At 32.3% G+C, this 16,675-nt stretch overlaps 1 protein-coding gene and 1 non-coding gene across 3 annotated transcripts; both read left to right on the top strand.

The window, feature by feature from the left end:
* Window positions 1-7,740: 7,740 nt before the first annotated feature.
* Window positions 7,741-16,376, top strand: LOC100796538 (F-box family protein). 2 transcript variants are annotated; one of them, XM_041012403.1, is made up of 3 exons: window positions 7,741-7,893; window positions 8,803-9,919; window positions 15,929-16,376. In XM_041012403.1, the coding sequence occupies exons 1-2, from the start codon at window positions 7,862-7,864 to the stop codon at window positions 9,899-9,901; spliced, it is 1,131 nt and encodes a 376-aa protein (XP_040868337.1). In that variant the 5' UTR covers window positions 7,741-7,861; the 3' UTR covers window positions 9,902-9,919; window positions 15,929-16,376.
* MIR4351 (microRNA MIR4351) lies at window positions 14,632-14,796 on the top strand. Its single transcript, NR_048670.2, has one exon. It is a non-coding gene; the product is annotated as a microRNA MIR4351 (primary transcript).
* Window positions 16,377-16,675: the final 299 nt, after the last annotated feature.

Genomic DNA, 16,675 nt, shown 5'->3' on the forward strand with positions numbered 1-16,675 from the left:
AGATTTTTAAAAAATAAAAAATTAAACCTAAAAAAACTTTTTAAAAGATAAAAAATCTGAACTAAAAAAATAAAATAAAATAAAACATCTAACCTTTTAAATAAAATTATAATATAAGTACGACTCACACACGAAAAAAATTGTAACCGTACTGTTTTATTATATTTTATTAATGAGGATTTTTTTTTACATTATTATTAACGATAATAGGATATGCAGCGCGTATCATTAAGTAGTTTTAATTTAATCGGTATTTAGAGATCTTAAGTTTAAGAGAAATGTTACTTCTGAAAAAAAGTTTGAAAGATTTAACAACATATTCACTGGCATATTTTGTTTAGAGTAAATTAGTCATGAATCTTATGTATTTTTAGTGAATTGTAGGATACCTCTTTATCATTTTTTATTATTATCACCTTATTGATAAATAGTATTTATCATTAATTTTATTGATAATTAATAATTATAAAAAATTTGGTTGATCATTTTGATGAAATTTTCATTTTCAATATTATCAAAATTTTCATTTTCAATATTTTTTTTAATCTAAGACGTGACCTAAGGAAATCAAACTTAATAATATTTGAATTAAGGGTAAAAATAACACTTGGTGTTATTATTGTATTTGAATAGTAGTTTTTAGGTTTTTTTAAGCAAGGAACCATATAAAAAATGGAAAAAAGTCCATGAAAAAAATATTAATGATTCATATAAATCACTAACCAGTAGATGGCCTGAAAAAATCCAACTATAAAAAAAAATTATTATCATGATTTTTTTGATGAATAAAATAATCCTATGATTTTATTTACAAATAATAAGATTATCAAATGAATTGAAATAATTTATTGATTATGTTTATATTATGTCATCCTTTTACAAAAAGTTTAATTGTTTTTCAGGTACAACATCCGATACTCATTCCTCTAAACATGTTTACCCAAATAAATGAAAATACTATTTTATTTATTTATGGGCAATGTGATTTTGATATGCCATCTTTATACGTAATTATACTCACACCCTTGTGTGTTTTCTTTCAACTACGCATAATATCTTTTCATTAATTTTATTGATATAGAATTTGTATGTATATAGATAAATGTATCGTTATTTTTCTTATACATTATTGATTGTTATATTTATCAAATATAATATATTTATTAACTTTAATGAATATAACGACAATATACGTATATTAAATATATAATTTTTAATTGAATTTATATATTTAAATATTATATTAAATAAAAAGTAATTGTAGCTAAAATTAATGTGTACTTTTATGTATGTGTGTATTAAACAGATATTTCTTATTATTCCTTAAAAAATAATTTATAAAATTTATTTTAGAATAGAAAAATTGAAGTATACATAAGTATTATATATATATATATATACAAGCTGAATTCTAATTTTAATCAGGGTGATAATAAAACAAGTACCATTAAGGTAATATTTAATTAATTATATTAATATAATATTTGTATAAATACATTATATATGATTTATTGAATAAATTATATTTACACTTCCTTGTTTTTTTACAAATTGTGATACCCTCTATTTACATATGGTTGTTAATTAAAGATGTTATAACAAGGTGTACAAAAGTAAGATCAAATAATAGATGAGTATTAGGCACAATTCACACAGATTGTGTGTAATTTACTCTCTCTTTTTTATTGACCAAATTAAAATTTATCAGGATCACAACTTTTTGGTGTCCTATATTTGAAAAAAATAGTTTTCAAATAAGATTAATAAAATTAATTAATCATCTTAATTAAAAAAAATTTAAAAATAAAATAATAAAGCTAATTAGTATTAATTAATTTTCTTAATTAGGACATAAATTAATTGTTTTTACTTATGTTTTAGTGCGAAACGAGTAAATGGGATAAATAAAAATTAATGAAAGCGTATCCGTGATTTAGCTTTTCAACAATTCATCTTTCAAGTTTCCGAAGAGAGAGAGAGAGAGAGAGAGAGAGAAAATGAGGAAGAAAAGCATATTTTTTTTGTCCTCGTCAAATGCACACGAAAGCAATGGCGAAGCCAAAAGCTTATTCGCCCTTTGTTTACAATTTGTATATTTTAAAACAGTGGGTAATCACTTTTTTTTTTTAGTTTCAAGTTCTTGTTTGTGTGTATGTGTTTTTTACTTTTCCCACCCTTAAATTGCTGTTGTTTGATGGTTCGTAGTCTTGGCTCTTCAATGCTTGCAGGTTGGTTCGGCGTCGTCGTCCAACATAATGTTCCGTTTTTAATGATGTTAACTAAGAAGAAGAGCTTACCTGTGGGTGATCTAAAAATGTTCATAATAATTAGGAAATTAAATCAAGTTAGTATGACACAAAGTATAACTCAAACTTTTCTTGAAAATATATATGGTCTAATTTCTAAAACTCAAATATTTCAAAATCAACCTTGGGCTATGTTGGATGAGTAGGATAGGACAAGCCATGCTCTCCTATGAGAATCTCACTTTCCACTTCACATAAGAGAATTATATGAATATAATATGTATGGATAAACCTTTTTATAAACACTTATAGGACAATAAAATATTTCTAAAAAAAATAAAATAAAATAAACTTCTGTCATAAACTAAGACTAGTTTTTACATGAGTTAAAATCATTTTTTTTATAGAAATTAAATGAAAAAACTTTACAAATCATTTATGCATAAATTAATTGATTTAATTTTATTTTTGCTCTATTATATTTTACAATTATTTTATTTTGATATATTAAATTTTTAAATTTTTATTTTAATTTCTTATATTTTTAAAAGTTTATCATTTTAATTATTTTTTTAATTTTCCATTTAAAATATTAGTATTTTATTAACATTTAAATTTTAAAATAATTAATTTAGTCTAATAACAACTAAAAACTATCACTATTTATCTTTATTTCGTGTCACAACCCCACAAAGTTCCCATCAGATGCACCCCACAAAATGCATAAATAGAGCAACACAACAAGACAGAAGCAGACGACGTGAGAGAGAAGTAGCACTGCGACAAGTGCGCAAAGGGAGAAACAACAAAACGACAAGTGCGCACGCAAGCACAAGAGAGAAACAACATGACATCTCTTGCTTTCATGGTCTACATCGCCACCGCCTTATTTCACACACACATATTCTCTCTCTTTCTCTCTCTCAGTGTATGTCTCATGCTTCATCATTCCCAGTAACTTGAAAGAAAAACTCAATTCAGATGTGTTTCATGCTTCGAATTTGCCACCAGTGATGTTGTCAGGCAAGATGAGGGGAATGACAATGAGAAGCGAAAGAAAGGAAGAGAGCGAGGATCGGAGGTGGTGGGTCACGACAACATAGAAAAACAAGAGAGAAGCCAGTACCCCAACTAAAACCACTAAAGAGCCCGCCTAAGTTTGGTAAAGCTATGAAACCCATTCGGTCACTCCCCAACAGAGAACCCAAGCTAGCAATTGCTCCAAACTACATATCCCACCACATACAATGAATTATATCCCCTAAATAAATACTTGTACCCCCTGGCTATATATCAATCTCGTACCCTTGACAGTGGTTATGGAGTTATAGATTTGATGGTCATAAGTTGTCTTGATAAGATCATATTCAATTCTTTACCCAAAAACTCAGGAAAGCTCTCACAAAAAGAAAAAAAAAACTTAAACTTTTATTCAAACTCATTTCGCCTCAAAGCTACAAAATTTCTACTATTTTTAGGCTAAATTTTCTAGTTTTTTTCGATCTTGCTTTGGTTATTGGGTCTTTCATCAATTGCAAAAGATATTTGAAGTGATTGGAGTTTTATTGGATCATATAAAGATCATAATGGTCGCTAATGTGCAGTTTGTGTTAGTTGGATGAGAGGAGGTGGTAAAAAGTTATAGTCCTGTTTATCGTTGGTAGATTTGGTATGAAGGTTAAGCTTGATGAACAAATAATTTTGATAGCTAAAAAAGGCCATAGAATACAAATTCGTTATTCCTTGTTTGGTACATGCTAGTGACATAAGGGAAAAAGACTAAAAGAAAACATTTTATAAGTTTGAAGGATTAGAAAAAACATTTAAATTTAAAAGACTAAAAAATATGACTCAATTTAAAATATTAAAAACATATGTAAACCTTAAAAAAAATCTTCCCATACATACCAATTCATAATTGAATAACAAAGTAAAAAAAAAAAACGTTTACACGATCAGTATAGTCGAATTAAATTCATACGCATATACGAACAAATGTTGGTAATTTTATGTTTCTTATTTTAAACATTACATCGTCTTACGTATATACAAAAGATCAAAATCTCGTCTTAAGACACATTTGAATCATGCCTAGAAAGTGGGAACTTCACCTTCGAAGGATTTGTGATGTTACGTCAATATCACGACTTCATGGTATTAGTTTAGCTCAAGTTCCCAATCGATGTCTCCTTTCATCATTATGCCATGTATAGTTCAAAAGACATTAGCTTGTTTAGTTTGATATATTGGGTTGTTTACGCGCGCCAAACCACCAGTGTGCATGCTTTTTAACCAAAAAGCGATGCTTTTTATGACAAGCCATGGTTGATAGTTGAATCACATCTGACGGGTTTCTTTCTTTTGCTTGTATAAGAATGATAATAGGTAAAATTTGAGTGTAGTATTGTGGTGTTTTGCTTATACTTGGTTGAATCACATTTGTCGATTCATATTCAAATATATTCACATGAGTAACAACTTATATGCAATGGAGATTTTTTATATCTATGTTTAGATTCTTTGGATCTATTGTTTATCAATAAACCAAAAATTATAAGATAATGACATATTGTGATTAATGTTTCGCTCTTACTTTTAAATATTTATCAATACAATCTCTCATTTAATTATATATATATTTTAGTCTAAAAATAATTAATTTAAAAATATTATAAATTGAATTTTATAAAAAGAAACAAACTCTAATTTGAGTCTTATGAATATAAGAGATAGTAATTTTTAATAAATTTTATTTATCCTCTATAAAAAATTACAACCATTACTAATAATTCATTAGAAAGTATATTATTGACATTTATCTGGTCATTATATCATCAAGCAGGTATTTCAAATAAATTAGTTACTAAATTAATCTCTTAGATATTTAAAGTGTCGTCTTAATCTTAAAAAAATGTCACTATATTAATCTGTTGAAGATTTAATATTTTATTACCGAAATAATGTTTTTTGAAAGATTAATTTAATGATAAGTTAAGTATTTCATATTAATGACTTTTTTTAAGGATTAAACTAGTCATAAAAATATTTATGAACTAATTTAATAACCATTTTTTTAAAATACTTATTTAACAACACATGTCGTTTTACACGAATAAATTAAAGATTTACTCTTATTATTGTTGTTACATCAAAAACATTTTAGACTATGTTTATTGGTCCAGTTTACAAGCTTTCATTGTGTTTTCCATGTTTCTAACAAGATGGAGATTTATTTTTCATTTCAACAAAGTTTTGTTTTAAATTTCTTCCAAAACCTTGGAAAGAAGATAATTTTAGGGCGACATTCATAATTATTTTGCCCGTTTAGTATAAGGCCGTGGGCCTCTTCCTCCTTCTGTGAATTTACCCATTGATTGTCATTCTCAAGCCCAAAAAGTGAGGGGAAGGAACAAACAAGAGCTAGCACAATAATTGATTGCGCAATTATTTAAGCCCATTCTGCTATAAACACACCAAGCATGGCATCGGATTGATCACCGAAACTAAATCTTATCAAGATTAACCAAGAAAAAAAGACGGAAAAACATAATCAATGTTAAGAAATTAAATTATCATTTAATGATGTGCTGTCATATTATTTGATAATTTTGTGTTATTATTTATTATTGAATAATGCATACAAATTCATTTCACAAACTTATTGATCATGTTGGCCAACAAGTTTTTTCATTGCTACTACAAACGGTTTTTCATTTTTTTCAGGGTTTATTGTGATGCTTTTATTCTGTGTAAAAATTAAAATGCCCAGTCTAATTAATTAGATTTTTTATATGAAATTTAACATTTTGTGTGCACATTAGTCATACTAAGGTTCAAACTTTTCCTCTCATGCGTATTATTTTGACTCCACTACTAGTATGATAATTAGATATCTAACCCAATTAACAAGCATGTTCATTTATATTATAATCACTCCTTTTCTAGTAGTTTTTTGTGAACTTCATAATTAATCAATTGGTAATAAAAAAAACACAAGTGGTTTATTTTCGTTCAAATGTATTAATAATTTATGATAATTTAGCTTTTTTTTATAACCTGTAGTTAAATCAAATTTGAGATAGCGGATTGGAAATTTTCCACACAAAATAAAAGTATTTGATAAAATTTTGTCAAATATGTAAGTCCCTTAACTCGAATTAAATTAGCTGGGTCTTAGTGATTATAAATGTAGAAGGCTTTTATAAGATTTTTTTAAACATTCGACACCAAAGTTTTATCTCGAATTAAAAATAACGAAAAGATAAAAAAATATACAACCTTAACTTTTAGATGTTCAAATAATCGAATTCAAACCTTTTTTTCTTGGTTGAACTGATCCATTGGTCACGTTTATTAGTTTTATCTTTTATTCTTTTAAAATAAAAATGTTACTCCGTGCTTCTTTTACACCTTATCCGAATTAGATTGATTATAAGCGAAAGTGTTTGCAAGTTTCTTTGCGTACGCCCATAGGTTTTGAGGACACGTCTATCTTTTTGTTAGAAAATTGACTTTTTTCTCCCTCTAAGAATCGAAGAATTTTGAGTTTTTATTTTGAAGAAAAATAATTTTAGAAGTTATTTTTATTAAACCATTTATATAAAATCTGTCCAACCGCTTGTCAAGTGTTATTGTTAATGTGCTGCAGGCTCACCATTTTTTTCATCTTTTTATTTATTCTCTCTCTCTTTTTAGCACGGACCCACCATCTAGTTTTTCTATATAATGCATGTGTAATTTTATATTTTATTAATATTTTTTAATAAAATTGAAAAATAAAGTATAAATGATGATACAATTTAAAATTTATATAAAAATATTTAAAAGATAAAGAGACATTTCAATTTATTACTTGTTTGCTTATTATAATTTAAAATAAACAAATAAATGAAATCATGTGAATTGTAACAATTTTTTTTTAATCAAACTATAATCATCTTGATTGATAATAATTACAAATAAAAATATAATTTACTAAATCATTAAATGTAATTAAATGTTGTTTTATTCATTTTTATATGCATTAATTTAACTCAAACTTAGATTATAAATCAGAAAAAATTCAAGGTAATCAATCACACACATAGTATAAAACTATATATAGAGGGTCAAATTGTGCTTTTATATATATAAATTGTTTAAATTTATGATTATATCAATATATATTTAAATAAAAAAATATAATCTATTTACGGTCAAACCTCAATTTTTATTTTTGAAATCAATGATTAGATGTGATCGATTGAGTGTAGGAAAATAAGAAAGAAATGAAATAAAAAAAGACAAAGGGGTGAATAGTCTTGACTTTGACCAGAGTGAACAAAATCCTACAAAAGCACGGAAGAGTTACCATTGTGTGCGAAACAGCGCACACACTGGACAAAAATGCACCACTAGATATCTGACACGTCACGATAATTGGCAAGGGTGTAGCGGCGGGGCGTGGAAGCGTTCACACGTTAGTATTTGTACAACTGTGTGAGTCATTCACACGTGTTGTTCATGTGCTCTCGTTAACCTTTTCTGCAGTTTGTGTTTGTGTAATGTAGGAAGCAACTTCATTCTTCTCTCTCTCTGAAACGCAACTTCATTAGCCAATTAATTGGCTTCGCAAAATGTCGGGGAAGAGAAAGAGGAAGTTGAAATTGTAAGTTATATTCATCCTTAGTCCCAATTTGAACTTTGCATGCTTATAGGGACATGAAGCATTTCCACAGGGTTTCAATGCTGGATCAGTACGGATTTGTAGGATGTGTTGGTTTTTCTTCAGTTCTGTTTTTGCTATTGAGTTTGAATTTCGCAAAAATGAAAAAAAAAGTTGTGTGGCCCTAATTGACTTAGTTTGTGATTGAGAATGTTTGCTAGGGTTTGTGGATCGGATCAGTGTTGGATTTTGACAATTGAGTTGAAGAATGGGTTGACTTAATTTGAATGGCTGAGAATTGGAATTTGTTACTTGTAAATATGTTGTGTTTGATTTCAGTTATCTAGAATAATATTATATTATACTTACTACATGTATGTTATCTCCAATTTGATGAATTTTTCATATTTCATTCACACTTATTTACTGTATATGAAGTTTGCTATTGATATCTTGTCCTTTCTCTTGGAGCTGTGATTGGTGCGTCATGACTGGTTCTATGAATAACCATTTCTAGGGTTGAGGCTTGTGGGATGCTCCTGTAGATCCATATCATTGGTATTTATAGAGTTCTTAATGGTGGCGGTATGATATTGTATAATTGTGGTATTGTATACTTGTCATCACATAAGCCTGCAAATTTTTGTACCTCACAGAAATTTACAAGTTTTGAGAAGAGATGCAAGTTGGTTGAATGTCTATGCCATTGTTCTGTTTATTTTTTTTTTCCTGTTCTTCATTTGATATTTTTCTAAACTGCTAGAAGTTAAATTGGTATACATCTTTGTTGGGATGGAAAACTGTTTCTAGTTTCCAAATTCTGGCTCTTTTATCATTCTTGTTGCATAAGTTCATTTGTTGAATTTGTTTCACTTTTATCTTGCATGCACATCTCTAATACTTATTATTTAGGTTAAGCGATGCAATCACAGATAATAGAAGAACAGTTGCTGAGGTGAAAAGTGAAAATTTGGAGATGCAATCCTGGGCTGATCTCCCTGCTGAACTCTTAGAATCGATCTTGTCCCGATTGATCCTAGCGGATAACATCCGTGCTTCTGCTGTTTGCAGGAGATGGCATTCTGTTGCCAGTGATGTACGTGTAGTAAACCAATCACCATGGCTTATGTATTTTCCAAAATTCGGTGACTGTTATGAATTCTATGACCCTGTGCAGCGTAAGACACACACCTTCGAGTTGCCAGAGTTGAATGGATCTAGAGTTTGTTATACAAAAGATGGTTGGTTATTGCTATACCGGCCCAGAACTCACAGAGTATTCTTCTTTAATCCCTTTACTCGGGAGCTGATCAAACTGCCAAGATTTGAGATGACATACCAGATTGTGGCCTTCTCTTGTGCTCCAACATCACCTGGCTGTGTTCTGTTTACTGTTAAGCATGTTAGTCCTACTGTTGTAGCTATTAGCACTTGTTATCCTGGGGCAACAGAATGGACCACTGTTAATTACCAAAACCGCTTGCCCTTTGTCAGTAGCATTTGGAATAAGCTTGTGTTTTGTAATGGGCTATTTTATTGTCTGAGCCTCACTGGTTGGCTTGGGGTGTTTGACCCAGTAGAATGTACTTGGAGTGTTCTGGCAGTACCTCCACCCAAATGCCCAGAGAACTTTTTTGCCAAAAACTGGTGGAAGGGAAAATTTATGACTGAGCATGAAGGAGATATATTAGTAATTTATACATGCTGTAGTGAAAACCCCATTATTTTTAAGTTAGATCAGACATTAATGAAATGGGAAGAGATGACAACACTAGATGGAGTAACTCTTTTTGCTAGTTTTTTGTCATCTCATTCAAGGACTGACCTCATTGGAATAATGAGGAACAGTGTCTACTTCTCCAAAGTTCGTTTCTATGGTAAGCGTTGCATTTCATTCTCTCTTGATGACTATAGATACTATCCCCGTAAACAGTGTCATGACTGGGGAGAACAAGACCCTTTTGAGAACATCTGGATTGAGCCACCAAAGGACTTTTCTGCTTGCATGTGAAGAATTTTAGTGAAGCAAGTAAGCATTTTCCGAGTCAGTATTGTGTATAGCTTCTTTTCTTTTTTCCACCTAAGCTTTTAACTTTGTATAACTGTTGGATCCATGCTTTTATAGCTAGCATAACAAGACATTTATGGGCCAACTAGTTTATGCTTTCCTAATTAATTTATGTATCTTTGAACTTTTCATTAATGTTAAATATTTTTGTTTGATAACCAATGTTTGCCCCATACAAATCAATCCTGCCTCATGTAATCTTATCAGGGCTAAGTTATATGCAGACCTTAACCGGATTTTTCAAGTGGTTATGATAGGGTTAAGAGAATGCCTAAACCTCTTGTTACCTAAGTGTATGTTAGGCGCTAGCCTGACAGTAATGGGATTAACTAACCGAATTCTGTTAGGAATAACTAACTGAATTTTGTTAGTTAAAGAGTACTATAAATAAGAGCTCTAACGGATTGTAAAGGAGTTTTTGGCATATTGGGATTTGGGACTAACTGAATTGGGATCAGAGCACCAATCTGGTGCCCTGAGATCCGCGATTCCAGACGCTGCGTATGAAGACCAGGAGTATGGCGCGAAACTCTGAAGATTGGGAGCAAGAACATGAGGAGATGAGGATTCGATTGGAGCTTGCTGAAGCTCTGGCGAAGAAACACGAGGAACAAATCGCAGAGATTGTCGCGCGATTTGGCCAAAATCGAGATCGTGATCGCAAGGGAGGTCTAATTCTTGAAGGAATCGGCAGCAGTGGTGGTCATCTTGAGGATACGAATCGAAGGGAGAAGTGGCGCAAGCTGGAGATTCCGAATTTTGTTGGAGAAGATGCGTTTGGCTGGACGTATCGACTGGAGAGATATTTTCTGTTGAAAGATGTCACTAAAGATGAAAAGATGCAAGCGGCAATGATGGCTTTGGAGGGAAAAGCTTTGAGTTGGTATCAATGGTGGGAGAGGTGCAATCCAAATCCAAATTGGGAAAGGTTCAAACTTGCTGTTGTGAGGAGATTTCAACCTTCCATGATTCAAAATCCGTTTGAACAATTGCTATCTCTCAAGCAAACAGGCACTGTGGAGGAATTTGTGGAAGATTTTGAGAAGTATGTGGGAGCATTGAGGACTATTGATCAAGAATTCGTGAGAGGAATTTTTCTGAATGACCTTAAGGAAGAGTTGCAAGCAGAGGTAAATTGTATGATTTACATTCCTTATCGGAAATCATTCAAAAAGCTTTATTGATAGAACAAAGAATGTGTTGCTTAATAAGAGGAATAGTTATGGCTATGCTAGAACTTCTAATTATTCTAGAAGCAGTACCTACACAGAAACTGTTACTCCAGAGTCTAAATTGGGAAATGATAAGAAGAACGAAGTTTCTGCTGTGAGTAGTACAGGGAGTGGTACAGGGCAAAGCCAAATTGTAGAAAGTGGGAGGAATAGAAGTGGGGAATTTAAGCACTTAACTGGGGCAGAAATGAGGGAGAAAAGAGAAAACGGACTATGTTTTAGATGTGATGAGCCATTTACTAGAGAACACAAATGCAAAAATAAGTAATTCAGAATGATAATTCTAGAAGCAGAAGAAGAAGAGGTAGAGGAACAAAAAGACAGTTTGCAGACTTTTAAATCCTTGCAATTATCATTATGCTCTATGTCTGGATTTACCACTTCAAAATCCTAGAAAGTGGAGGGTTTATTACAGGGCCATTCTATTGTGATATTGTAGGATTGTGGGGCTTCCCACAATTTTATAGCCACAGAATTGGTGGATAAACTGAACTTGAGAGTTCAAGATACTCCTTCTTACCTTGTGGAGGTGGGAGATGGCCATAAAGTGAGGTGCAAAGGAAAATGTCTCAAATTAAAGTTCCAATTGCAGCAACTAGAAATTGAACAGGATTTCTATTTGTTTACTTTGAAAGGGGTGGATATTGTTTTGGGGTTGGATTGGTTAGCTGGTTTGGGGGAAATCAAGGCTGATTTTGGCAAGCTGGAACTTACTGTCAAACAGGGAGGCAAATTGATTAAGATTTCTGGAAATCCTGCATTGACAAGAACTGCACTTCCTTTAGGGGCTTTGATGCAGATTCTGAAGGAGGAAGGAGAAGGATTAATGATTCATTGTGAATAATTTTCTACTGAGGCTGCCATTGAAAAAGTGGAAATTCCTACAGCTGTTCTGGATTTGTTAGCAGAATTTGAGGATGTTTTTGCTGATCCTCAAGGGTTACCTCCAATAAGAAGACATGACCATGCCATCCAATTAACAGAAGGTGCTTCTATTCCCAATCTGAGGCCTTATAAGTATCCTCATTATCAGAAAAATGAGATAGAAAGGATGGTTAGGGAAATGGTGGAATCAGGGGTCATAAGGCCTAGCATAAGTCCTTATTCTAGCCCTATTATCTTAGTCAAAAAGAAAGATGGGGGCTAGAGATTTTGTGTGGATTATCGAGCTTTAAACAAGATAACTATACCTAATAAATTTCCAATTCCAATAATAGAGGAGCTTTTGGATGAAATTGGTGGAGCTACTATCTTCACTAAATTGGATTTGAAGGTTGGATATCACCAAATCAGAATGAAAGATTCAGATATTGAAAAAACAGCCTTTAGGACACATGAAGGGCACTATGAGTTTGTGGTCATGCCTTTTGGTCTTACCAATGCTCCATCAACTTTTCAAGCCCTTATGAATGACATATTGAGGCCATTCCTTAGGCAATTTGCTTTGGTATTTTTTGATGACATTCTAATCTATAGCAAGGATGAGTTGGTTCATGTGGATCATTTGAGGAAAGTGTTAGAAGCTTTAAGGACTCATTCTTTAACTGCCAACAGAAAGAAATGCAGTTTTGCTAAGCCCAGTTTAGAGTATCTTGGCCACATCATTTCTGGTTCTGGGGTGGCAGCAGATAAATCCAAGGTGGCAGCAATGAGTTCCTGGCCAGTTCCTAAAGATTTGAAGAGTTTGAAGGGGTTTTTAGGACTGATAGGCTACTATAGAAGATTTGTCCTAGGCTATGGTAAAATAGCAAAGCCTTTGACTGAATTACTGAAGAAGGATAGCTTTGTATGGACACCAGAAGCTACTCTAGCTTTTGAAACTTTAAAATCTGCCATGGTCAGTTTGCCTTTATTAGCAGTTCCTGATTTTTCAAAAACCTATGTTCTGGAGACAGATGCTTCTAGTAAAGGAGTAGGGGCTGTTCTTATGCAAGAGGGCAGGCCTTTGGCTTTTTGGAGCAAAGGACTCTCCCCTCAAGCACAGCTGAAGTCAGTCTATGAAAGGGAGTTGATTGCAGTTGTGCAAACTGTACAGAAATGAAAACACTATCTTATGGGGAGACACTTTGTTATCAAGACTAATCAAAGGAGTTTGAAATTCCTCACAGACCAGAGGCTCTTTACTGAGGAGCAGTTTAAGTGGGTTGTGAAGCTCATTGGATTAGATTTTGAGATCCAATTCAAGCCAGGAAGGAAAATCCAATCGTCGATGCCTTCTCCAGAAAGGCTATGTATGCTGTTGTTTCTGTAATACAGTTAGCTGATTCTGAGGATTGGTTTCAAGAGGTGCAACAGGAACCAAAATGGCAGAAGGTTATTTAGGATCTACCTGGGGATCCTAATTCTCACCCTGGATTCCAGTTTCAAGCTGGGAGGTTATTGTATAAAGGAGGATTAGTGTTGTCAAAATCTTCAAATAGAATTCCTCTTATTCTGGCTGAATGCCATGATAGTGTTGCTGGGGGCCACTCAGGTTTCTTCAAAACTTTCAAAAGGGTATCTAGTTTTTTTTATTGGGAGGCCATGAGGAATTATATGAAACAGTATGTGGAGGCTTGTGATGTTTGCCAGAGATACAAGCATTCGACCTTGGCTCCTGGAGGTCTTTTACAGCCATTGTCGATACCAACTCAAGTGTGGCAAGATATCTCCATGGATTTCATTTCAGGTTTGCCAAAATCCAGGGGAAAAGACACTATCTTTGTGGTAGTAGACAGGTTAACGAAATATGCTCATTTTTATTCATCCTTTTTCTGCTAAGGATGTGGTTGCTGTGTTTGTCAGAGAAGTGGTCAAACTCCATGGTTTTCCCGCTTCTATAGTTTCAGATAGAGATCAGATTTTTCTCAGTTAGTTTTGGCAGGAATTGTTCAGATTGGTAGGAACACAATTGAAGTATAACACTGCCTACCATCCTCAAACCGATGGACAAACAGAAGTGGTTAATAGGAGTTTGGAAACTTATCTCAGATGTTTTGTGGGTCCAAAGCCAAAATAGTGGGTTGATTGGTTATCTTGGGCAGAATTTTGGTTCAATACTACTTTCAATATTTTTGTTGGCATGACACCATTCTAGGCTTTATATGGAAGAGATCCTCCTACTTTGATTAAAGGGTGCACTTTTACTTCCAAGATTGACGCAGTGAATCAGCTACTGGTAGCCAAAGATGTGGTCTTACAAGAGTTAAAGCGGTATAAGAGACAGTAAATGTAAAATAATACTTTATTTGTACTTAAAACTGAAAATGAAATGCTATTCATGTACATGTAACCTTGATAGGGTTAAGAGAATGCCTAAACCTCTTGTTACCAAAGTGTATGTTAGGCGCCAACCTGGCAGTAATAGAAATAACTAACCGAATTCTGTTAGGAATAACTAACCGAATTCTGTTAGTTAAAGAGTACTATAAATAAGAGCTCTAACAGATTGTAAAGGAGTTTTTGGGATTTGGGACTAACTGAATTGGGATTCAGTTGGAGTTGGTTACAGAAGTTCAACTGAATTGGGATTCAGTTGAACCTTTTTCAGTTGTAATTCTCTGTTCTGAGTTCTTCTTCTGTAACCAACTCTAACTGAATTCCAATTCAATTAGTCCCAAATCCCAATATGCCAAAAACTCCTTTACAATTTGTTAGAGCTCTTATTTATAGTACTCTTTAACTAACAGAATTCAATTAGTTATTCCTAACAGAATTCGGTTAGTTATTTCTATTACTGCCAGGCTGGCGCCTAACATACACTTTGGTAACAAGAGGTTTAGGCATTCTCTTAACCCTATCAAGGTTACATGTACATGAATAGCATTTCATTTTCAGTTTTAAGTACAAATAAAGTATTATTTTACATTTACTGTCTCTTATACATTGAATTGTTTTTAGTACATTATAAAGTGTTTCTGATTTAGTATCATGTTGCCAAGTCTTCTATTTCAACATTATGATTACAGTCAAGTTTTTGATCATTGGCTATGGAAATGTGAAAGGATCAAAGTTACATGTTAAACCGCAAAACATAATTGTGTGCCTGGATGCAATTAAGAGCACTAGTTTATTGTTAGAATGAGAGAAGTAACCAAGTCAAGTCTGCATACTAGAATTTATAATTAATATTTTTAAAGTTCAATGTTAATTTAGACAAATTTCCTTTATTTGCATTTAGTTTCAACTTTTGTGAAATTCTTATATGAGTTGGGTAGTAAAAATTGTCAAATTGTGAGCTTTATATTGCCTTGTTACCTTCTCATCTAATTAGAGCCAACTTAAATAAATTTGACTGGTTTAGAAAACCTATTAGTAAGGGCACCATTTTGACTTTTATTGGTGATCCATATGTTTCTTAATTCAGCTCGTGTACATGTCGATGATGAAAATATACACCTGCATTCCTTAAAATTTTAAGAACATTCTTGGCATTGGCAAACCTTGTCTAGGCTAGGGCTAGTTTGTGCTGAACCAGTCTGATGGGTAAATGGTTATTGAGTTGTTGAAAGGCTTCCTTTTTTGGGTGGTTAAGCTGATTGGACCAAGCTGTTGATTGATCATATATATCTTGTTTTCAAATGAAGAGTGGAAGATCAAACTTTCTTTTTCAGATTGAGATGTTTCATGAGATTATAGTGTAGTGCTCTCTACCTTGCCATTCGTGGAGTTTTCCCCCTCCCTCTTGCTTTATTGTTTGTTCCTTCTACTTGTTAACTGTGGATCAGCATTGCCTAATATGATCTATGTCTGTATGCAGCATTTTTTATTCATCGTCAAGTCCTAAACCCTAATGCAGAACATGTGAATATTTGGAAACATTGCTATGTTTGCAGTCTGCATATAGGAGGCTAATATATGCAGAAAATGGAAGTTACTTGTAAAGGAATGGACCTCTGTAAGAGGGAAGCGAAAAAGACTTGCCTCCTTGGTTAGTCTTTGCAGATTCTGGAGCAATAAGATTTTTTGCCCCAGCACAGCAGAAGACATTAGAGTTGATGCTGATCTAGAGATTAATTATTATTTTGGGCATGATCCATAGTTTATTATATGTAGGAATGGACATCTGTAAAAGGGAAGCGAAAAAGAGTTGCCTCCTTGGTCATTTTGTCTTTGCAGATCCTGAAATATTTAAGTTTTTTTGCCCCTACACAGCAGGGCTTATGCAGAACATTAGAGACTATACTAATAAAGAGATTTATTAATTACCTTTGTTTATTGTTACTATTGATATTAGTCTTGTGTTTAGTATTAGTATCAATTAGCATTTGATTCAATCAAAGTTGTATAAAAACCGTGCTTTATTAGGATTCGGCTCTTCTGAAACGAAGAGATGTAAATTGAAATATGAACTGCATGTGATTTGTCTCAAATATGAGTTAATTATATCCCTTTATTTTTTAAATCAAACAAATTTAATTTTGTATTAATTTTTCTATTTAAAATGTTAAAACTCTTGTTTCTACTCAAAATCTTTACAACTTCAATTCATTAAATTATTAATTTT

The sequence above is a fragment of the Glycine max genome, chromosome 19, assembly GCF_000004515.6.
Source record: "Glycine max cultivar Williams 82 chromosome 19, Glycine_max_v4.0, whole genome shotgun sequence".
NCBI lineage: Eukaryota > Viridiplantae > Streptophyta > Magnoliopsida > Fabales > Fabaceae > Glycine > Glycine max.

What these genes read in the sequence shown, in the direction of transcription:
- LOC100796538 (XM_041012403.1), top strand. Translation starts at nt 7,862, where the DNA reads ATGTCGGGGAAGAGAAAGAGGAAGTTGAAATT. An exon ending in AGAAAGAGGAAGTTGAAATT is followed by an intron (nt 7,894 to 8,802) that starts GTAAGTTATATT and finishes CTTATTATTTAG; the next exon opens with GTTAAGCGATGCAATCACAG.